Source organism: Ambystoma mexicanum, chromosome 5p (genome assembly GCF_040938575.1).
Source record: "Ambystoma mexicanum isolate Mex_15411 chromosome 5p, UKY_AmexF1_1, whole genome shotgun sequence".
NCBI classification, from domain to species: domain Eukaryota; kingdom Metazoa; phylum Chordata; class Amphibia; order Caudata; family Ambystomatidae; genus Ambystoma; species Ambystoma mexicanum.
This window is the reverse complement of record NC_090930.1, coordinates 60,922,860-60,946,899: the sequence shown is the minus strand read 5'-3', so window position 1 is coordinate 60,946,899 and position 24,040 is coordinate 60,922,860. Positions and strand designations below refer to the sequence as shown.

The following is a 24,040-nucleotide window of genomic DNA, read 5'->3' as shown; positions in this document are numbered from 1 at the left end:
CAAAGTCAACTGGATCAAAAGTGGAGGGATCAAACAATTCATTTTGGAGACAGGCCAAGTCCGTCAAAGTAGAGATATCAGAAATATGGAGGTCAGTGCGGCCAAGACGTATATGCTTCCTAATGTGACAAAGGAGTAAAATACAGCCACAACCTGTGAAGAGGGATGGGTTAACATACTAGGAGCATTAGACAATTCTTCTGAGTTGTTCCCTAACTTTTGACTCATCCCTAAGAAGTGGGGAGCCTTGTGCTCAACAGTACAGTTGTGCGTAAAAAAGCGGGTCATCTTGAGAGAGCTGTAGCAAGTCATGAAGGGGCTTGAGGCAGTGAAGAATTGCTTCCCACTATTTGAGTAGGATCTGACCTTCACAGCAGAGCAGTTTTCAAAAGGTGAGAATGGCTAGGGAGCGCAGTCTAACCCAGCCAAGATCGAATACCTTTTAAGGGATATTTGTGTGTAAGATTGGTTGTGCCAGGGGGCCACCGGTAAGTGATGCAAGTACTCGCCGACCCTCTGCACACCAAACCTTGCCAGTTTAGTTAAGGTCGCTAGTAGGTTTGAGTCCTGCAGCTTCGCTGCGCTCCGGCTGTCAGCGGCTGCGGGATAGAACGATTATCTGTGATGGGACAGTTGCCTTTCCTCAGCTTCCGAAGTAGGTATGAAGAAAATTCTGGTGCAGCAGGCTCCAGGGCACAGGGGAACAGGTCAGCAAGACACAGCAATAGTCACCAGCAGGTAGTGACACAGGGATAACTGATTCGGGCAGGGTTATACACTCTCCTAATTCGGGACCTAGGCCTGCGGAATTTGGTGGGATGGCACGGGACCACAAGCAAGCAATGTCCCAAGTCTCGGGTTTCAACTCAAGACTGCAGCGGTGCTGCGGGATACCCTGAGGTAGAGCTGGACAGTTCACTGCTGGCCCAGGAACACTTCGAAGGGGCTTGTTCGGTGGGAAAGCAGGTGGCGCTGGGAGTAGTTCCCACTACTCCAAAGGGGTAACGCACCTTGGCAAGCCACCTTAATCGATGAAGAAAACTGGTCCGACAGGGCAGCAGAGGTTGAAGGGTGCCAAAGCCTTCTAGAGCATCTGTGGCGGTTTCGCAAGTGTTTCTTCGTGCAGAATACTTTGCTCCTTTTTGTATTTCATGTAGAACTCAGGCAATTGACCTTGAATGGATGCAGAGCCCCTTCTTATCCAAGATTAGCTTTGCGCCAAAATTGCAGACTTCCAATTGAAGATCTGCTGTCATGCAGGCATCCCAGTCGTGGACCAATCACGGTCCATGGTGGTCTGTCATTCAGGCACTCCAGACATCCTGGCACCAGTAGTGTGGATTGGGACCAGACAGTCCCAACCCACTCCCTGGGCGCACACACGTGACGGGCAGAACCCCACAAGAGATCGGTTTTAGCGGGAGGCTGCATGCCCAAGTAAGGAAAACCTGGGTTAATTTACCTGGGTGAAGGCATGGGACAGAACAAAAGACTATGGCTTGGCCATTTTCCGACGTGGCCAGTCTTGAGCCAAATGCGGTAAACTTGGTTTAACTCAGTAAAAAGTAAAACATTATGAAAAGTAAATGCTGCCACCAGTTCGTCCCAGGCAAACTTGTACAATCACCAAAAAATCCTTCGAGGGTGTCTAGGCCATAAAACAAAAAGGACCCCAGTGCACGCTACTGGAAGGTACAATGTGCTCATCTTCAAACTGCATGACAACACCAAAATAACTTTCCATACCTAAAGGAAAGAAGCAAGATATTATTATTCGAACTAAGGGAACATAAGAACTGCATATAAAGACTGTAAAGCAGAAAACCTTCGGAATCGCAGCATGCCTGGATTCCCACAGGAGAGGGGCTTGCACCAGTGAAGTAACTTGGTCGCTGCTCGCCCCCCATATCTACGCGCCCTGCCACGAGGAGCAGGACGGAGAATCCACCTTTTACAATATTAAGACCCATCTTTAACCAGAGGCCTTACCAAGGGACCGGGAGAGGGTTTGAGAGTGCAAATCATCCAACCAGGGCTGGGTGGTGTCCCCGTGGATACCAGGTGAGGGTAACACCCCATTGACTCAAATCGCCTCACTTGGTGAGGCATACAGTAGATGAACCCAGCTTAAAGCTTAAAATTGGAGTTGAAAAAATACCACGACTGCGGGCGAAGATGTCCCTTACAGACCCCCATCTGGTGTCTGTGCTGTTTGGGATCCGCTCATAAGACATCGGAGTGTGGATCCTGCCTTTTCGATGACGTTGAATGCCCTGAAAGAACGTAAAAGGAAGTTGGCTGCAGGTAAGACACAAATCCCATTCGAAGACTGTCTAAAAAGCGATCCTCTGACGAGAGGATGGGCAACTCTCCTTGTCGGAAGAAAGCTAAAAGATCTCAATCCAGGGTGGATCTCAACACTCATCTTCGTCTTCATGACGAATGAAGAAAAGGCATTGCAGGTAGCCGTCCGCTTCGAGTTCCTCCCCGGGATAGATAACTTGCCTTATGAAATCCGCTTCACCGGCTGAATGGGGGAGATTCAGAATGTGGCCCCAACCCCCTCAAAACAGAAGAGTAGGAGCAATGTCCCGGTTGAGGAAAAACCTGAACAGGAATATGCAAAGGACAAACCCTGTGCACCCTAGAGCCTGAGTGTCCATGATAAAACTACTCAAACCTTCAAAGGTACTTTTGAGTCGAGAACCTGCTCTGTTGAAGCCAAAATCTTTGACAATTTAGGGTTTGATGTCCCTACTGGCTAAATCTTCATGGGCAGAAGGTGGGGAAAGTTTGGGAAATCCATGATCCTAATTGCTCCGGATTGGGCCAGGACGACATGGTACCTAGGCCTTCTGGACAGGTTCATCTGCCCTCCAATACGCATTCTGCAAAGAGCAGATCTTCTCATGTGGGAGGAAGGTCGGCTTCTCCATTCGGAGGTCAAGATGCTCAACCTTCGCGCATGGTTTCTGAGAGGCTTCGATATAAGGATTGGGACATCAAGGATGACATAATGGAGATTTTACTTTTGGCCAGAAGGCCATCAACAAAATCTTTGTACTGCTGCCATTGGAACAGGTTCTGCAGTTGGTGCAGGGACAAGAATGTGGATTTGTTTATGTGCAGTAAACCTATGGTGTTATCGTTCTTGTTAAATCTGGCTCCAGGTTGACACAATAAAAGGATATCTGGCGGTGCTTTCAATTTTTAAGCGCTCGTGTGAAGAGGTATCTTCAAAATGCCACTAGTGATACCATTTCTGAAGGGACTGGCGTATGTGTTCCCTCCAATCCCTTTTTAGGTTCCAGTTTCAGACCTTAATCTGGTTCTAAAATTCCTCGTGTACTCCTGTCAAACCAATGAACTCTTATCGTTTAAGGCTACCTTCAAAACCTTTCCTTAAGTTGCGTAGGGTGAGTGAACTGCAATCCTCCTTATACAATTTTCTTTAGTTAAAACCACATTTTTACCCAGAATTGGGTCTAATTTTCATGTAACACATTTTTATCCATCTCCTCATCCTGCAAAGTAGAGATGCAATGTAGAGATGGCACAGGCTTCACCCTTGGTGAGCACTTAGTTTTTTATATTTCTAGAATGTCGAAATTGCGACAGGATGAACTGTTTATTATACAGGCCATAAATTGGGGCTGGCAGTGACAAAACAAACCTTATCTAGGTGGATTATCTTGGGCATTTGAGTTCTTTCGACTGCATGTTCCTCCCACGTATTCCTCATCGCTTTCCTCCCTGCCCCTCCACCCCCACGCGCCCCCACCTCCCCCCCAAACTACCCCACAGTAGAATTTCCGTGTTATACTTAACGTTTTTTCAAGGCTGAACACTGTTTTATGGTAACATTAAAGTATTGTGGGAACGCATCAAAACGCAACTGAAGCCAACGGTCGCTGCGTGCGCTATATGTACCAGTGTTGACATCTACATAGGGACAGAGGCCCCCGAGGGACATTGAGTCAAACGGCATAGACATGCAGCGCTCCCTACTGAAATTTTTTTCCAAAGCAGCTAAAGCTGTATATGGATATACCAAGATGAGGAATACATGGGAGGAACATCCAGTCGAAAGAACGTTACCTGGGGTAAGAAACACGTTAATCTCCCTTGTATGTCTGTATCCCTCGAGCCTCCTCTCAAGCCAGGCCAGCATTTTCCCAGCCCTATCCCCTGACTCATATATCTGGCTACGTTTGAGCCAGTATGGTTCTCTCTCATTATCCAGGATGATATTTTGCAGCCGGATTTGAGCACTGCAAAGAGCCTCCCGCTTATTTAGATTTCCCTCAACCAATTATGCCACCTCTGCAGTTATCTCGAGGTTCTCAACTTCAGACCTCCTGCTGATGTGCACGTCTATGGGCCGTAATCAGAGATATAATTTCCCCTCCAAGTACCGCCTTGTAGCCCTCCCACAAGACCTCCAGGGCTATGCATCTACCCCGCATTGATAATAAAATACTTGTTTGGCTTGGTGGCCACTTCCTCCAGGAACTAGGGCAAACCCAAATAATTGTTCATTCTCCATGGAGGTTTCTCCCTGCATCTGCCGTCAATAAGCTCCATGACCAATGGAGAGTGGTCAGAGATGCCTCCTAGCCAAAAAGTGGCCCGCTCAAGCTTGTGCAGGTCTCACTGCGGTATAAGGAAATATTCCAGCCTGGATAGAGAGGGGTGCAGTGTCCTCCAGGCATCCGCCAGTGCAGGGGAAAAGGTGGACAACTCCAAGAAGAGCCAATGTTCCCACCCTTGGAGTGTGTGTGTGATCTTGACGATGGCCCATATTGAAATCCCTCCCCCCAATGACCAAGTATCTGAGCCACTCCACAGGGCTGCTTGGAATTTGCTCAAGAGATCTACTGTCAAGGGTGGTGTGACATACACACAGACCACACCCCAAGTCTCCTCTTACAATTCCACCTAACCCCATCAACGAACCAAAGCACCTTAAGGGATCCTGCGTCACTGCCAGAAGCTGAAAGGGAAGCTGCTTATAGAACAGCATCAGGGTACCCCTTGCCCCTCTAGAGAACCCTGCTTGCACCGCCGTCCCATGATTTGTGCATCTGCAAAAACGGCATTCCAACTCAGCCATGTGGCTTTCAGTGAGCAGGACTATATCTGGTAAGTGCTGTCTAAGAAATTGCAGCACCAGCAGCCTCTTAACACTGGTCCCCAGCCTGTTCATGTTTCATGTAAAAAAGGAAATTGATCTAGCCCCGTCCCCTGCTGCCATGTATGTAGGTTAAAGAGTAATACATCCGTAGAGACCACCATTCCCATCCCCAGTTCGAAAGATGTAACATTCCACTTCTAATGGCCCCATCAGTGTCCCAATCAACAAAAGGAACCCCCTTTCCAACAGACCCAAACATACTAAAACCCCTGTACTTCCACCCAACCAAAAGCACTGGTCGCATGAACCTCAAAGGAACACAACACCTAAAGAACCATTGAACCATAACCATCTTCTGGCTCACCATGGAAACAGCCTGCGCTCCCTTCAAGCCCCTGTCCGAGCACACCTCATAGTACTTTCACATATAAAGAGTTACACACTAGCGCACAGATAGGGAGCTGCACATCTTGGTAGGGTAGGGGGCGGGGCGGGTTGTAACCCCCTTCACCCAGGGCCTGTCTGTTCACCAACTGTTTCAGCCATAGCTGAGCCTTGCGTATCTAACAAAGTGGGAGAGGACTCCCGGTCGTTGCGTGGACTCGTCTGTGCCCTAGGCCACCTGGACACTGGCGTAGACAGGACATGCGTTTCCATCCAGTTCCATTCTTCCTGGAGTCTGAAAGAGATGGATTGTTCCCTTGTAGTATATTTTAAGGTGCACAGGAAAAGAGCTTATTAAATGACAAGTGAGTGCAACTTTTGAACAGTCGAAGGACTGGCAGGCCCGCTACACCTCCCTCTTGTAGTCTGGAAAGAAACCAATTTGATACCCATTATACGTTATCGGGCCTTTTGCCCTTGCCATGTGTAAGAGCGTGTCGCGGTCACCAATCGTGCTATAATAGTGCACAGAGCCGCTCTCGGAACCGGAGGCCCTGTGGGGGCCCTATGAGCCCTCAATGGAAAAAAAGTTTTGACTTTCTTTGCAGCCATTAATCTGTCAGCCAGTGTTCCAGAAAAAAGCTCCACGCTGGGGCCCTCATCCTTCTCCGGTAGCCCAAGGATACAGAGATGATTCTGCTGCGATCTGCCCTCAGCTTACTCTGCTCTGCTTTCCAGGACTCTGAGCTTCTGTGAGACGGATGCCAACTGCTTCTCCAGTTTCCTCAGTGTCTTCTGTATCTGAGATGTGCTGCTCCACTTCGCCATCTGCGATGGTGGCTTGCGAAAAGTCTGACGGAGGAAGGAAACGTCTGATGCCAGGCAATCTATTTTTGCCTCAACAGATGACCTGGAGTTTTCCTCCCGCAGCTCCCATGTCGGCTGTCGCCAATTCCTCTGCCGGGGGCAGTCACTGTGAATCGGTCAATCTTGTTCTGGAGGCCTGCCTTCCGTATCCTACCCTTTGCCATCCCTCTTCACTGTGCCCGTGATTGGGTGTACTCTGCAGCACAGCACTCCTCATAGGTGATGGCAAGATGTCGGACCTGGGCTTCTACATTCAGTACTCTTAGAGCACAGGGCCACCTGCTGTAGCGTCTCCTACACCACCTCTGCTTCCAGTGTTCTGCTGGTCATGAGTACCAATGGTTGCCTCTTCAGTTCAAATAGTGTGGGGCAATGTGCTCTGCCTATGTTACTGGGCGCTGTCCAGGATGCGGGGTGGGTGAACTCCTCCTTTCACAGCGCTGTGAAACAGTCTCTGTGCGCAGCTGTAGCTTACTCACGGCTCCTTCTCCCCCCCCCCTGCCCCCCTGCGCGCAAAGTTTTGCCCCCACTGCACGAGCATCCCACAGTGCTCTAGAGCCGTGGACTGTAGTGTGTGTTGGTGTAAGAGGTACGGGCCTGTTCCCAGCCCGCCGTCCATTCAAGTGCCTCCTGGCTGCGGCGTAAAAAATGGTGCCTGCTTCTGTCACACCCTCTGGCATGGCAAGCAGGGTTTTTCCCTCAGTCTCAGCCCGGGAAGCCGACAGCTTGTGGCGCAGACACACCACCTCTAAACCGACGCAGAAGGATGCAGAAATGGAAGGTCTAATCGGGATAAATCTTTCAGGATATTGGCGGCCCCGGCGGAGCTTGTGAAACTCAGATCTCCATACGCCGGCTGCCCACTAGCGCCCTAGAGTGGTCCAGTTCTGCATTCCCTCAGCTACTGAACTTCTGGAGCCATGGATTCAGTGGCACAGAAGGTACGGCAGAGCAAAGGCGCATTACACCCACGTGGCATGGAAGATTTCTGAAGATGGGCTGATGCAGTGAAATGCATATGAGCGATCTGTGGGAAGATAATACAAAAAAAATATTAGCAGGTCATTTATTTTCACCTTTTTGGTTGTAAATTAAACTGGAAAAAAGTGTTGCATCTGAAATGTGTGGTTTTTTTTTATTTTTTTACTTTTTTGTAGTGTCCTGTGGTTTATTTTGTTTTTTCCCCCTTTCAGGATTGCACAACACTTGAGGATCGCTCCAAGGAATCTGAGATGTCGCTGAAGCTTGAAGACCCCACAGAAGTAACGACGGGGGAGTCTTTCTTTAACCCACCGTGCATCACTCCCACCAAGAAGGTAATTGGGGGTGGGCGCGAGGAGTAGAATGCAGGCATTGGGGTGCTAGCAGGTACCCAGCTGGTTCTGTTTTTAATGGTTTGTCACCGAGTGTGACCAGAGTATTGGTGTTTGTATTCCAATAGTTATGTGCTGAAAAGGGTATGTCATGACTAATTTGGGGGATTACTGTTGTGATGTGTACAGTCACCTAAGGCTTGTTTTCTTGAACCGAGCAGCACTGGTTGGGCGGTAGTCGGGTTCATTCAGAGACTATGGTCCAGCTGGCATGACCCAGTCAAATCTGTAGACTACTTCTTCACTTGATAATTTGTGATTAGTTCCTGCATACATCCGAAAAGTGTTGTGGAATGGTCTAGGCACTAGCTTTACTAGCAAATGTATTCTGGATGTACTAATAACTTTCCTTTCTTACAGGTTCTAAGTGAAATAAGTGACATTGGTCAAGTGATGTCCATCAAGCTTCAGAGGAGGCCAAATGCAACAATCAAAGTGACTTCAGAATCACCTCTGACTGATGCCCAGGAGAACCACAACCAGTCCATCCTCAAGAGAAAAAAGAAAGCTTTGGGAAGCAACAGCAGTTTCTTTGCAGGGTGCACACCGATCAAAGAGGACGAATGACCCACAGATGATCAAGGACCTTTTTTAAGCCCCAGAGACACTGAAAAAAATATGCCTTTGTGTAAAGAGCCAGTGTGGCTGCCCATGCCCAATCAGAGCTGCCAACAGCATTTCACTTTGTAAGGACTATTTATCAATTGAAGATAATAGTATGGTCAGTGTTTTTAGTTGAACTTTTTACTTGAACCCTCCAGAATGAAATGTTTCCAATTGTCACTAGCTTGTGCCTATTGAAGGCTAAGAGCTGTATACAGCCTCTGAAATCTGCGCCGTTTGTCTGTCTTTTAAATTCTCTCTGTATATATTTGTGTGTTTGTGTCTTCACTGGATCTTGACAGTGACGGAGCTTGTCCTTGTGATGGTATTAAGAGGTCAAAGGAGATGGACTGCTGTGGTCAGGAATCCAGTTTTTGTGGCAAAGCGTGGTCTGGAAGGAGAGACTAACATCCTATAAGCTTCACCCAGATCAGTGCATCCTCCTTACTTATGAACTGGGCCATCATACGCTGGAGAGCCTAATGTAATGGACTCATTCCTGTGAAACCTGGTGCCATCAAGTCTTACACCACCATTCCTGAACATGTTCATTCCAGGTGGACTGCTTGATCTTGGCTAACAATACATTTAATCTGAAGCGGCTAAGGAAAGATAATCACGGTAGTCTATTTTTATTTCAGTTTTTAATGTATTTTTACATGTATAGTAATGTTCTCCAAGTTTAATAAAAAAGAATTAACCTATAACTTAAAACTGAGTGATCAAATACATTTTAGGGTATTTTCAAGAGCATAACATCGATGAATTAATGTAATGGGAGGAGTGTGTTTATAAAAATGTGTTTAAGAAGTGACCAGCGTTATAAACGCTTATTTTATAGCCCCTTGCACATTATCTTCCATGAAACTGCTGCAAACTTGATTATGAAATGTTTAAAGGGCCTTCACTGCCACTGTTCCATGCTCTTGAAATGCCCGAAGGTGCAGTCTGGAACCAAAAATCCATAATGTCATTGGTGGACAAAGGTACAACAAATTTCAGGATGTCTGATAATACATCTAAGGCAAATTTGCATTAAATGTTAGGTACAAATTCTTGGATATGATGATTTAAGCCGCAGTTATAACACTAACCATGAGGTTAGCAAAGAACGTATGTATGCCTCTGCTGTTCTTCAGAAACTATCCTGCTACCAGAGGGTATCGCAGCTCTGTCCGTTCCATGAGCCAGACATGACTGCCGGGCCAGTATATATTGAGGCACTGTGTTCTAACTTTAATTGCTTTTTTCTACAACCTGATTACTTCGGGAAAGCATTACTTTTTTGTGTGTAAAATAATGCCCAACCCTGCAATGACCTTAGGTTTCAAGCCAATCGGATGGCTGTGTCCGACCCTGTAGGATTTTTTGATGTGCTGCCTATGGGAGAAACGCAGCACAAAAAGAAATGCATACGCGATTCCGACTCGTTGGAGGAAAGGGGTAAATCCTACCCTGTGAAGGGTGTGTCTGGGGAGGAGTGGGCGGACTTCAAAAAAACTGGTGCTCAGTTGTTCAAAAGGCCTCAGCTGGTACGGATTCTGCCTTCACACTGCAGGTGGCTATGGCCCTGACCGTGCCATCTGGAGGACCAGGCTGAATTATTGCAACTGGTGGAGGACCTTCGTGATGACAGATGTAGAATTCCAGCAACTAAACCCAGAAGGGCTCCCGAATGCCCAATGCAGCAAGGCAGTTGAAGGTCTTTGTGTCTTTGGCGTCGAAGCACGGCCTCACCAACATTCTCGACTATGGGCCACAGGACTTTCAATGCTGTTCTAGCAGATCCGATGATGGCCTTGCTATAGCCCCCTTGTTAAACAGCAGCAGTAGACACAAAGCTTACAAAAAAATGTAAGCCGGCAAGAGGCGACTTTCTGTTTTTGACTCACCCGAACACCGAAGGGTTAGTGGTGCAGGCCACGACTGTTGCGTCATGACCCACTTCCCCACTGATTGGAGTAAAAAAAAAAAATGGACGCTCTGGCGAAGAAATTGTTTGCTTCAGGGGAACATGGTTCTTAAAGCTGTAAAAGACTGATGCTTTTGCAAAATTCTCCTTTATCCTCTTCAGTACCATGTCAGAGTCCTCATCACTTGGCACTTAGCTATGTGAAAAATGTGTCGCAGAATGCGAGATCTAGGCTCATTGGTTAATGTGCTCCATAGCACATATATGACTCCAGCCAGAGTTGGTATGTTTAAAAGAGGTGCACTACCCAACTGTCCCCGATGTGGTCAAGATAACGCCCACTTAATGCACATGATCTGGGAATGCGACGTAGCGCAGTGGTTCTGGTCCTGAGTTAAACAAGTCTGTGAAACAGCAGGGGTCAAAAGATACGAGTGGAACACGCTCGAATGTGTATTAGGGGTGCGCTCTAGGACTAGCAAGTATAAACATGTTCATGTACTTGGCTTGCATATTGGCTAAAAGATACAGAACTATGACCTGGATACCATGTAAAGGCCCACACTTTGAAACATGGCTGAAGGAAATGCAGTGCTCGTGCAAGGCTGAGACACTGCTTGGGGACGCTCAATAAGGGTACATGGTGGGGATGTGGTTCTTAAATTTGAAGCATGGAAGTCGCTAGTTAATTCTGTCCTCTACCTTCGTTCTGATCACGGACCACCATGACTTCACCCCTCTATTGCAATGAGATTTAGATCGGTCACCTCTGCGTGCACTGGACCTTATATGCTGCGTCAGCTCCCCCTCCCCCCCTGTTAAACGTCCCACAGTGTACCGCACATTAGACCCTCCAATGAGAAAAGCTGAGTTATTGTTTTAGGTATGCAATGAACAATTGTAATTTCACTACTTCTAACCTGGTTGTGTATTCAGTTATTTTTCTTCCACTTTATCTTGTCCCCTTCACCTTTCCCTCTATATCATTGTTGGTTTATTGGACTGTGCTGCATTCTGTTGTACATTCGAATTTTAACACTGCTTTGACTGTAGTAGTTGAAAATGCCAATAAACCCATTAAAAAAAACCTGGACTGGGCGAAGAGGACGTGGTACCTGGATCTCCTGGACCTGACCGTGTGCCCACCTCGCCGGTTTCCTTGGAGATCTGACCTATTGTCACAGCCTAGAGACCATGTGCTTCACCCAAAACGACTCAACCTGCATACTTGGTGTGACGTGTGAAAGTAATCTGTTTTCATGTAAATATGTTTGCAGGTATGCAAGGTAAAACTGATTTCATGTATATAGTTGTATTAGGTAATAGACTCTCAGACTAGGTTCTGGATTGTTGATCCAGATCCAGAGAATGTTTAGTTTTTAGAGTGAGGCGGTTGAAGTAGGAGACTGGGGCTGCTTAAGTGATAGCTTGTGACCGCTGAAAATACCTAATAAAAGGAGTCTGTATTCAACAGAGCTGCCTCATTTATAATACTGGTGACGAGTGTGCTGATACCTGGACTGTAGCCCCAGTCTGTACAGCTGATCTTCTGTAATGATGCTTTTAGCTGGGTGTATGCTTGTTCGTTGGGTGTACGAGAACAGCTGTGGGTATGGTACTGCTGCTCAGCTGTGAGACGACTTGGATAGATTGCTCAACATGCAGAGACGTGAGTGTATCCCATGTGCGTCTAAGTGTGGCGAATCAAGTGTCTTGCTTCCAGCTGCTCCGCCGGGAGTGTGAAGTCACGCTCTTTGTCCCACATGCCATTGTGTGGTCAGGTGCCCATGGACATCCCATTGGCTTGACGCTGGCAGCCATTTTGGGGTCAGGTGTTTAGTCGTGTCTTGCACCAAGCCTGCTGAAGGAGGGCCTGGCTGGCGAGCTTGAATCTGGGCGTCCTGGAGATGTGACGCTTAGTGTAATGAGTATTGGAGCTCATCCAGGATTTGAGGATGAATATTCTGGGACCTGCATTTTTTCTGCCAGTTGCAAGTGAACCGCAGATCAAGTGGTGTGACTGGAGAGGTGGTTTTCTGAACTACCTGCATGGGGTAAATGGGGGTACATTCACGGCAGACATGTATAATTGTTTTGGTCAAGTGGGCCACTCAGTTTTCAGAAAATTGCCAGACCTGTCTGCTGCTGAGGCAGAATGGCTAAATAGGTTTGAGATCTCATTTAAAACCATGGACAAGAATTTTATGAGAAGGGAGAACATTTTTTCCAGTTATCACTTTGCTGTGTAAGAGAAACCTGAGGGTATCCTCTCTCCTATTCCCCATGGATACTCTGCGCAGGTGCCCAAGGAAAGGCCATCGCGGTTAGATCCTGAACATGGAGGTGGACAGGCGAGTGAGGATCACTTGGGTGGAGGGTCTGTGGGAACGGACTGGGATGCCTTTGGGGTGACATGGTACCTACTTTTCCTAATCGCCAAACCAACCCTGCAGCCGTCTTCATGGGCTATTACAAACTAACTCCCTTGAAGCCATGTCCCCTTAATGATGGTCTGGCAGGACTAATTGTCAACTCGCACCTGCAGCCTGTTAAAGGGCTGAAGGTGTATAAAAAGCCCTACCAAATGATTGAAAAGTGCTTTGAGGAGCTGTGGGGCTAGTGACCTGTTTCTTTTAAACATCTGGACAGACCATAGACGAAGTAGGACTACAATAAAATGATGATCCAACTTCTATGTTGCTGGCCTGTTCCATCTACCCCCACATGAAAAAGGAAGAACCCTAGACTGGGTTGCTGACATTAACTGCGTAACCACCATTACCTCCATTGAACCATACCCCCTAGACTGACCACGCCCTACTTACCTTTACCATCTCGGAATGTACAATTCAGAATAAGCAAAACCTTATTGCTCCGCCCATCCACACCCGTAACAAAAGTATTATTACAGTGGACAATCTCAAACCTCTTATCCAACCCCTACTTAATCCCCGACCTAGCTGCCTTATCCGATCCGGCAGAACTAGTGACCTATACAATAACACCATCACACTAGCTCTAGACAAAATCGCACCTCTTAAACTGCGTAAAGGCAAACCTAAAGCACACTTAAACGCCTGGTTTACTCCCAAACCCCTACGAAATGAAAAAAGTAAATGGGGAAACAACTTGGAAAAATAATCCCACACCAGCCAACAAAGAAAAATTACTCAATCACAAGTAACTAAAAATCAGAAATTCTCTCAGCTAAACGTGACACCTACGACAGGATTGGTGAAGCCAGTTCAAGCACCAGAGAACTCTTTACCATATTAAGAGAACTGGAGTCTCCCATCCCCCTGATCGATAACTGCTTCAAAGACAAAACTTGGTGCACCAAGATCCATTAACCAACATAATCACTCTACTCCAAAACAAAATAGCCGCCAAAAGAACCAACCTTCAAACTCAAGTAAACAACTTGACATTTTACCCCATCCTGCCTAAACCCCCTCAACAATTTAAATTCACCCAAGTATCCACACTAGAAGTGGAAAACATCATAGCTTCACTCAAACCCTCTAACTGCCAAGGAGATTCCTGTCCTGCATCAACCATTAAAGAAGCTGCTAGAGAATTAGCCCCCTTTATCACCATGCTTATCAATTCTTCCTTCCGCACATGTACCGTTCCCACCAATCTAAAAAATTCATGGGTACTCCTGTTTCTCAAGAAACCTTCTCTAGATCTGAATATCCACACCAAATTTGGACCCATCACAACAGTCCCCTTTCTATTAAAGATCATCGATTAAGCAGCATATAGCCAAGTACAATCCTACCCAGAAACAAATAAATTGCTAGGACTCCGCAAATCTGGCTTCAGACCACAACATGGCACAGAAACAGCCCTGATTGACCTGAAGATCCAGATTGATGACCTGAAAGACAAAGGAAAACCTGCCCTCTTGCTTCTGCTAGATCTGTCAGCTGCTTTTGACCTGGTCGATCACAAGTTGCTCTGAAAACACCTATCAGCAGCCCATTTCTCAGAGGAAGCAAAGGCATGGATCCAAACTTTCCTAAGCAACAGATCAATGAGACTTTTCCTCCTCTGCAGCAGCGTACCCTATCCCTATAACTTGCGGAGTCCCGCAAGAATCATGTCTCGCCCACAATGTATAATGTGTTCACCAAACTTCTGTTTGATGACCTAGATTATCTGGGTGTCACCTACATTAACTATGCAGATGACACCCAGATCCTCACACCTCTGAGAGGCGACTATGGAAAGGACCTGGCTTTGGTTAACAAAGTCTATCATTATTCGGACTTGGATGGCCATCCATGGCCTATGTCTGAATGATGAGAAGACTGAGCTGCTTCTCCTAACCACTCCCTCCAACCAGAAGAAATTGGGCAATCAATAACTCTTTCAACATTGATGGCAATGACATTGGGGTTGCCACTGTGGGGTACATTTACCAGCCCAGCAGAACTTCGCCTAGATCACCAAACTGCATTTTCAGCAGTTGCGTGAAGAATGGCAGCGCTGGCTCTGCTGAGCACATGTGGGGGAGATGAAACATAGAACGCCCTGAGAATTGATGCGGTTATTTTCTTCATACGCACCAAAAAGAATTCAAAAGCAGCCTGGTGCAGCGCTGCTATGCTGAAAGCTCAAGATTTCTGAGAGACTGTGCACTGCCATTTCCATCTTTTCAACATTACAGTGTTTGGTTGCTGATAAGACACATTCACGCCCATCTATCTTCAGGGTGTACACAAGTAAAGGAGGGCCAGTCCTCCCTGAAAGGCATGTGTGTCGAGCACAATCTGTGAAAGAGCAGAGAAAGTAACTCCAGGCCATACGGGAAGCGTTTTACTTTTGCAACAAAGTAACACTGGCGACATTCCTCGCACGAAGCTCACTCGCTCCCTTTGCTTATGTCAGTTTCAAAGAAACCTTGTTTTTGAACAGATTCCTTTGTGTTAGGAATTGTCCAGAACTATGTAAATGTTCAGAAAAAAGATGCAAGCAAAATCGCATTTGTAAATGACCAGGGAAAGTAAACATTAACGTGTTTTGCAGCGCAAAGCAGTGAGTGGCAATTGTGCCAGCTCAATGGAAATAATACTGACATGCCCTGAAACAAGACTATATAGGTTGGGAAGAAAAGCTGCCAAAATAGAAGTAAATTGTACTCTGTGTACAGTGTTTCTAACCACAAAAAGAACTTCAACATCAGGACTAGGCCCTGAACATTGCTGCCAAACCTGTTCTTGCAAGGCAGGCACTTCTAAAATGTACCAGCCCCATGGGAAAGGAAGTTCCTTCATAACATGAATGGCCCTGAGGAGTGGGATGTGGCGACTTCGTCAGACGAAGTAGCATTGCTGCAGCATGAGACAATGGACTGCCCTGGCACAGAGGTGTAAAATCCCCCGACACCTCTGCTCGGCTTCAAACTGCCTAGGATCAAAGGGAAGTCATGGCAACTCATGTGCCAGTTGAGCAGGGATGGACATTTGCTGGGGGGGGGGGGTTGGAAAGACTGCCCATATTTGGAAACAAAGCCAGCCCATTCGATTTCAAAGGCTGTGCATATCATGACATTTATTTCAGTAATCTAAAGAAACAGTAATGTGAAATCATGACCGTTTTAAATGTCATTTTTACGCCATTAAAATAAGACGTAGGTTTTTCTGACATGTTGTGGATGCAAACGCCAGTAAAATGTCATTTCTGGGGAAAGCGTACATGGTACGGTTTTGAAAAATAATGATATGCCCAGTGATATTTATATATGTAGACAATTGTCGAATTTTAGGTGCAATTTTTTCCATGGAAATGGTGAAGATTGCCAGAATGACTAAACAGCATTGCACACACTTGGTATGTGGTCAGAAATGTTCCTTGTGAAATGTGGTATTTGCCAATCGAATTTTTAAAAGTGTGACGTTTATAAAAATGAGCATTTTGTGTCATAACTGATTTTGGCAAAAGTAACTTTGGTAGAATAAAGCACATTGTAAAAAAAACACACTAAAACTGAGTCACTTCCTTCAGTCCAATCTGCTTACAAGGAGGCTGCGACAGTTATATGCTGACCTATTCGATTTGGAGGTATGTCTAGCTTAGTTCTGCCCACATAGCAAAAATCCTCTGTCATCCGGTCTATATAAGGTGGAGACATGTAGTCCGGACATTCAAAAATCCAGAAATTCAAGAAAATACGGCATTCATAAATCAACATCCAGAGATCCAGACATTCCACATTCACCCTGCAAGATGCCAGTCCAAGGGTAGCTGATGGCAGATTCAGGCTGTACCTCTAATCCAGAATTAAACCCTGCAAAAATCCCAATAATTCCGGGAAATCTCAGCAGCGCTCCGATAGGGCTCATACATACAGAGGGTTCTGAGGCTTCCAGGAGCGTAGATCCAGACAGATGGACAGCTCGCAGTCTCGGAGCCGGCGCAAGCAACAAAAAGGGGAGGGAGGGATTAAGGGTTTTTTCCAGTCCCCCTCCTCCGCGACAGCCTTCAAGGGAAAGAAGGCATGACACGCCCCTAAGGATCCACGTGTCTGGGGAGGGGCAGGCTTGCTCTCCATGCACATTTCTGGCACCAGAATTTCGCGGACCCCTGTATCCTCGGCATAGTATCCTCTGGGTACCGCCTCCCTATCCCAGCATCGCCTCCCCTCCCACAGGTTGTGACAGCAACTCTTTTGGCAGAGATCCAGTTGCTCGTAGAGACACAGGCAGTGGAGAAAGGCCCAGCCTCCCAGCAAGGGTTTGGCTTTTACTCCAGGATTTTCACCATTCAGAAGAACCAGGCGGGCCTGAGAGTTGTGCTGGACCTTTCCACCCTCAACCTCTCCTTAAACCTGCAAAAATTCAAGATGGTTACGCCAGCTTTTATAGCGGAGACATTGGACAAGTGAGACTGGATGTGCTCCCTGGACCTGAAGGACACGTACATGCATATCCCGATTTGGTAGCCCCATCGTTCTTTCCTTCATTTCAGTATCATTGGCTACCATTTTTCAGTACAAGGTCCTCCTGTTTGGCCTCAACTCGGCCCCCAGGGTCTTCACCAGGCTCATGATTGCAGTGGCGGCCCTCCTCAGAGTGCAGGGTCTCCACATCTACCCATACCTCGATGACTGGCTTGTCAAGGCTACATCTCCGGAAGTGGTTTACCACTCTTCCAGTGCCCTTATGAACACTCTGCTCAAGAATCAAGAAGTCACAGCTGCAACCCCCGCAGACTGACTTTTTTGGTCCTCATCTGGGACACATGCTCCCAGAAGGTATTTCCTTCGGAGGACAACATCTCAGCTATCAAGAGGGCCGCGACCCACTTCCTCAACAGAGAAGTGACATTGGCATGGTGCTACCAACATCTCTTGGGTCTAATGGCAGCAGTCCTATTAGCCGTCCCGCACACAAGACTAAGGATGAGGAGGATTCAGCTGCACATCACGGCCTCATGGAACTAGGAGCGCGGCTCTCAATCCGAGATGATCAACGTTCCTCCATCTCTCCACCCGGACCTAACTTGGTGGTCCAGAGACTGCAACCTACGGATGGGCAAGCCCTTCTGACTGCCCACTCCGCAGGCCACCATCACCACGGATTCCTCACTCGAGGGCTGGGGAGCCACCCTGGACGATTTCTCTGTCCACGGCACATGGACTCGATAGGAGCAGGAATACCACATCAATTCGCTAGAGCTGAATGCCATCTGGCTGGCGCTTGGGGCATTCCTACCACTTCTCAGGGGCACGGTTGTCCTCATCCAGACGGATAACTCGGCCAGCATGTACTACGTCAACAAGCCGGGAGGCACCAGATCACCTCCTCTGTGCAGACTGGCGATCACTATTTGTGAGTCGGCCCTGGAAAACGACATTTACCTTACACCAGTGCACCTCCCGGGGAATCCAACCTGGAAGTAGACAAGCTCAGCCGGCTGGGAGTGGACAATTACAAGTGGCAGCTAAGCAACCTCATTATTCAGGAGATCTTCAACAGGTGGGGTCACCCCCAGGTGGATCTCTTCGCCACCTAGCACCACAAGTGTCCCCAGTTTGCATCCTGGCCAGGTCAGGGCCCCAGCTCTATGGGCGTCGCATTCCACCTCCAGTACGGCATGAAAGCCTACGCCTTTCCGCCCACCCCCCTGATTAATAGAGTAATTTGCAAAATCAGGGAGTGTCGCCAACTCCTCCTCATTCTAATGGCTCCATGGTGGCCGAACAGGCCATGGTTTTTTGGAGCTGCTCAGTCTCTCGGAAGTGCCCCCGATTCACCTCCCAATGGGCCCAGCACATCATCTGGCACAGCATGGGAGCAGAGTCATCCACCCTGCGCCAGGGAAACTATCCCTCACAGCGTGATACCTGAGCAGGTAACGCTGCGGCACCTCAGCCTCTCACAGGCCAGTCTGGAGATCATACAGGCCACCAGGAGCAAGGCTACCGGGGCCCAGTACAAAAGCAAATTGACCACATTCTGCCACTGGGAAGACTCCAAGGAATCTACCCCTCTCCCCCGGTGTGCACCTTGGACGACGTGCTCTCCTTGGTGCACCTCGCCCACTCAGGCGTGCAGGTGGACACCTGCCGCACATACCTCGCAGCTATTGGGGCTTACAGGAACTCGGAGGAAGGCATTATTTTCTCCTCCAATCCCATCATCAAGAAACATCTGACGGGACTCGCAAAGCTCTACCGCCCATCAAGAGGCCACACCCGGTGTGGGACCTTAACATAGACTTGGGCGCCCTGGCACATAAACAGTTCGAGCTCATGGCGTCCGTGGACATCAGGCTAGTCCCCATCAAGCCGGCCTTACTAGTCGGCCTTGCCTCGTAGAGTCAGCGAAATCCAGGTGCTGGTCGTCTTGGAACCATATACTATTCACAAGGACAAAATAGTCATGCGGACACACCCGGCATTTCTGCCCACAGTTCTGTCTGCTTTCTACTTGAACAAGGAAATAATCCTTCCTACGTGTTTTCCCGATCCCCAGGACAAGGAGGGACTCCCCTCCACCCTGGGGCTACAATCAGTTGTAATCGCCCATACAGTATGGAGGAAAGACGACGGACGTAAGACTAATTATAAGTTACTCTCCGTAATGACTAACGTACTTAGTCCCCTTTCCTCCATTTGTCCAACCAACCGCCCCACCCCTAATATTGGTGTCATTAGGCAATGTTAAATCTATTGTCGATGCGTCAATGGGGGACTGAGGTGTGGCAGCGGAGGGCAGAGTCAGGGCAGCACATGCTCCCTGGACCGCACACCTGTGTGCGCCTCTAAATTTAATGGGGAAGGTTTTTTCTGGTCAATAAGGTTGTCTCCCGTCCCTTGGGAGGGACCCCCATACAGTATGGAGGAAAGGGGACTGTGGATTAAGATTACGTTAGTCACTACGGTGAGTAACTTACATTTTTTCATGCGCTCCCAAAATAAATATATAATGACCCAGCTGGTAAGGGATTTTCACAACAGGACCCTGGACTGGGTAGTGGAGCAGGCTACCTGGATCTCGGGTCCAAAAACCTGCAGTAAACAAAAATCAAACCACCCAAAACCAATCAACGCCCCTGCTGCTGTTAAGGTGGCAGAGGTGAATGTTGCCCCATGTTGAACCTAGAAATGGGGGGCGCCTAAAAACACACCTTCCAAGAACCAGCCAAATCGGAGGTAAAAACCATCTGATCAATAAGCAGCAGGTGGTAGTCAGGTAGGTAACTGTTATTATTATTGTTTTTACTTGAAGTGTTGTTTCTGGGTCATCCAGGAGTTTCTTCTGGGTGGTTCTGGGAGCTTGGCAACAGAACATCTTGGTAGTGGGGTTACCTGGTGGTTTTTAGTAGCTATGAGGGCTCGAGGTGTCTGGCCAACACATCGAGGAAGTATGGTGGTATTGTTGACTGGTTCTCCACCAGTTGCCTCTGTTGTGAGTGTTGCTATGAATGTTGAGTGGTTGAGGATGAGTCAGGTGAGTGTGTTTTAATTGATTGGAGGCGCCTGTCTCTTCAGTTGCCATGAGTCTATGGTCTGGTGTAGTAGGTTAGACATGTTCCTTGTAGGTGTGTAGCGGACTTCGTGCCAGCCCGTATAGGTGGCTGTTTGTGCTCAGGTGTGGCAGCCCTGAGGTTTACCAGTGGCAGTGGTGGACGGGAGGTGGTTTGTTTTCCTCAGGTTGCGTATGGCATGCTGGTTAGTAGCCCAGAGGGGCAGGTCTGTGCTCCAGCGTGGCAGGCTGGTGACCCGTTGGTGGCGGCGACGGGTGGAAGGTGATGCGTGATTTTTTGAAGGACAGAAGTTGTTGTTATTTAGATGGTGGGGTGCCGTTACTGGATTGTTAGTTACGCCTGGTTGTCCAGCTGTTATATTCTTGGTCTTTTAGAGTGACTGGCAGAGTATTCGTGCTTGAGGCCTTTTGATGGTTAGGTGTGATGACGGCTTCAGGTCATGGTGTGTTTGAGGTGTGACACTGGACTGGTTGGGATTGTAGGGGAAGGAGGTGTTAGGATTAGCCTTCCCTTCTATGGTTTATAAGGGAAGGAGGTGTTAGGATCAGCCTTCCTTTCTTATGGTTTCACCTTCTGAATGCTGTAGGTATGTGGTGATGTCATTTGTGGAATGTATGAGGTATCTTGGAGTGTTTGTGTATGAATGGGTTCTAACCCAGGCAGTTGATCTAAGGAAGCCTGGGTGGTGGGAGCCAGTGGGTTTCTCCCATGATTTCCTCCTATCTCCTTATGGACTTGATGAGACCTGATCTGTACCTGTAACTGAAGAACCTGAATAAAACAACCATTAAGCATACCTGCAACTGTATCCTGTTTATATCACTATGACCCAGACCGGATCATAACAATTGGCGACGAGGACTGGTCTCCAACAGGACTGGTTGGATGGACCCTGAAGGCTACAAGGCAACAGGTACCTGTGTGTGTGTGTGTGGGGTCCAGGATAAGGAGAAAGGAGATACTGCTGCGGGGGGTGCAGAGCAGGAGGGAAACTCAAGTGAGAGACTGTACAAGGATAGGGAACCCACTGCCCCCCATGGTCCAGGAAGAGTCCCACCACCCAGGGCTGAGAAAGTGACAGTGCCTTGGTAGGCGCAAGGACAGGCACCCAGGGCTGAGGAACTGTTGGTGCACTGGGAGGAGCAAGGCGAAGCACCCTGTGCGGGGTACAGAAGGCTGCCTGCTGAGGCACGCAGGGGCAACAAAAGGTGGCACCCAGGGAGAATTCAGAGAGACAGTTCTGTGAGGCAGCTCGCCTATGCATTCATGGATGTGCTTTAACATGGTGTGGTCTAAGAAAGGGAGGACCTCAGCGAGGTGCTCGATGTGCCCAAAGACTGATCTAGTGTGAGTTGTTGGCTCGCCATATCTGTGAAGTCCCAGGGGTCGCCTGAGCTGCACTACTCCAGCTGATGGAGGGAATTCTGTCATTGTGATTTTCGAGTGAAGCATTGGGAGTGCTTCACAATGGGTGTTGTGCAACGCCGGTTTGGGCAATGACCTCAGCTAGCTGCAGTGACAGTTGGCCGGAGAGGTCCGTGTGCTCCTGAGCTCGTAGTGGCACTGATGATGTCATTGGACTGCTGTGAGGTATGGCGGATCAGTAGAACGTCCATCCAGAGCGTTCAAGGGAAGCGCTTATTTTATTCTGTTGTTTAACCATCAGAGGAATGCACCCAGCAGCGTGGTGAACGGTATGACGTAAACAGGGGAGCCGTTTTCAGTTCCGACTTCGGAACATCCTTTGTTTACATTGCTCAGGCTTCGGTATTGTGATGGATGTGTCCATAAAGAAGAAAGAAGAAGAGGAAAAGTTTTTATCTCACACGCAGCGTTTGAAGTTTTCATAGTGCTGGTTTTTGTCAGCGTGTGACTCGTGTCTCAGTGCCAGCTTCATTGGTATGGCGCGCATGAGATGTGCGATTATTCATAGCTTCGTATAGTGTAATCACATAATGTTTCATGAGAGTCAAGTACGGAGCTGCAGAAAATAGTAAGCATTGCTGCGATGGGATAGAGAATTTAATGCAATGGTTGTGTATTTTGTTTGGGAAAGAGTAAAAGCTGCTGCGTTGTAAAAAAAAAATGGACATGGGTTGTTCACATTAGCCTGCTGTTTATCTTGGCATTATGCATTTTGCAAATATGTTCAGTCTGTGTACTAGATTTGAAACAACAAAGATTAATGGGTACATAAATTCGTACATAAATGCATGGTGAAACAGCATGGATGGATGGATGGATGAAAGATAGAAGGCAAGGCAGTGATGGAGTGCTAACCTCTTGTTTTAAAAGCCATTAGTATAACCTTTTGAAGTTGCAGGAAGGTTATGTTGCAATGCGGCAACAGAGACTTTTAGAATGCTACAAGAAGTTTTATTACAGGGTTATATTTACAGTGAGGTTGTTTATACGGGATGAATGGAGTTGCGTGCAGCATGATGTGATTCCATTTTTTGGGTGATATTCATTTTATGCTTCCTGACTTGTTTTAGTTTTTAACCATCTTGAGGATTTGCAGCTTGTAAAGTTGTACATAAAAGGCAGCATGGACTTTTAGATGGTGTCTCTACAGTTGTTTCAGAGGCATGTCATTATTGAAATGTTATATTGCTATCTGATTTATTAAGCACATGATTTGATTTGGAGTGTGGGTAGGGCCCTGCCCACACCCCTCAAGTTACTTCCGGTTGTAACTAAGATGTTGTTGCTTCATTGTCTGAGTGATTAAGTTACACGACTGTGAGAGGTTGCATGGGGTGCATGTAACCAGTGTGACGTGTGCGTGCACTGACTGGTTGTGGCTGGTCAAGCGGCTCTGCGGAGTCATGGTAGTGAATTGTATGACTAGTGGTAGTCTGGTCAAGCGGCTCTGCGGAGTCATGGTAGTGAATTGTGTGACCAGTGGTAGTCTGGTCAAGCGGCTCTGCGGAGTCGTGATGGTGAATTGTGTGACTAGTGGTAGTCTGGTCAAGCGGCTCTGCGGAGTCATGGTAGTGAATTGTGTGACCAGTGGTAGTCTGGTCAAGCGGCTCTGCGGAGTCATGGTAGTGAATTGTGTGACCAGTGGTAGTCTGGTCAAGCGGCTCTGCGGAGTCGTGATGGTGAATTGTGTGACTAGTGGTAGTCTGGTCAAGCGGCTCTGCGGAGTCATGGTAGTGAATTGTGTGACCAGTAGTAGTCTGGTCAAGCGGCTCAGAGGAGTCTTGATAGTGATTGGTGTGGCTCTGCGGAGTCATGATAGTAATTTGCGTGGCTCAGAGGAGTCAGGGTAGTGATTTGTGTGGCTCAGAGGAGTCAGGATAGTGTTTTGTGCTGAGCCATGATGGTGAGTGATTCATTATTATTGTTTTTACTTGAAGTGTTGTTTCTGGGGTCATCCAGGAGTTTCTTCTGGGTGGTTCTGGGAGCTTGGCAACAGAACATCTTGGTAGTGGGGTTACCTGGTGGTTTTTAGTAGCTATGAGGGCTCGAGGTGTCTGGCCAACACATCGAGGAAGTATGGTGGTATGGTTGGCTGGTTCTCCACCAGTTGCCTCTGTTGTGAGTGTTGCTATGAATGTTGAGTGGTTGAGGATGAGTCAGGTGAGTGTGTTTTAATTGATTGGAGGCGCCTGTCTTTTCAGTTGCCATGAGTCTATGGTCTGGTGTAGTAGGTTAGACATGTTCCTTGTAGGTGTGTAGCGGACTTCGTGCCAGCCTGTATAGGTGGCTGTTTGTGCTCAGGTGTGGCGGCCCTGAGGTCTACCAGTGGCAGTGGTGGACGGGAGG

The 24,040-nt window shown here is 47.7% G+C and overlaps 1 protein-coding gene across 4 annotated transcripts in view; it reads left to right on the top strand.

The window, feature by feature from the left end:
* Window positions 1-9,075, top strand: part of KIF4A (kinesin family member 4A) — an 807,676-nt gene extending 798,601 nt beyond the window's left edge. For 3 of the 4 annotated variants that reach the window (XM_069612448.1, XM_069612449.1, XM_069612450.1), the window contains 2 exons: window positions 7,579-7,701; window positions 8,119-9,075. In XM_069612448.1, coding sequence (XP_069468549.1) covers window positions 7,579-7,701; window positions 8,119-8,325 — 330 coding nt within the window. In that variant the 3' untranslated portion in view covers window positions 8,326-9,075. The remainder of the gene's footprint in view (window positions 1-7,578; window positions 7,702-8,118) is intronic. The other variant, XM_069612451.1, reaches the window with a different exon arrangement.
* Window positions 9,076-24,040: the final 14,965 nt, after the last annotated feature.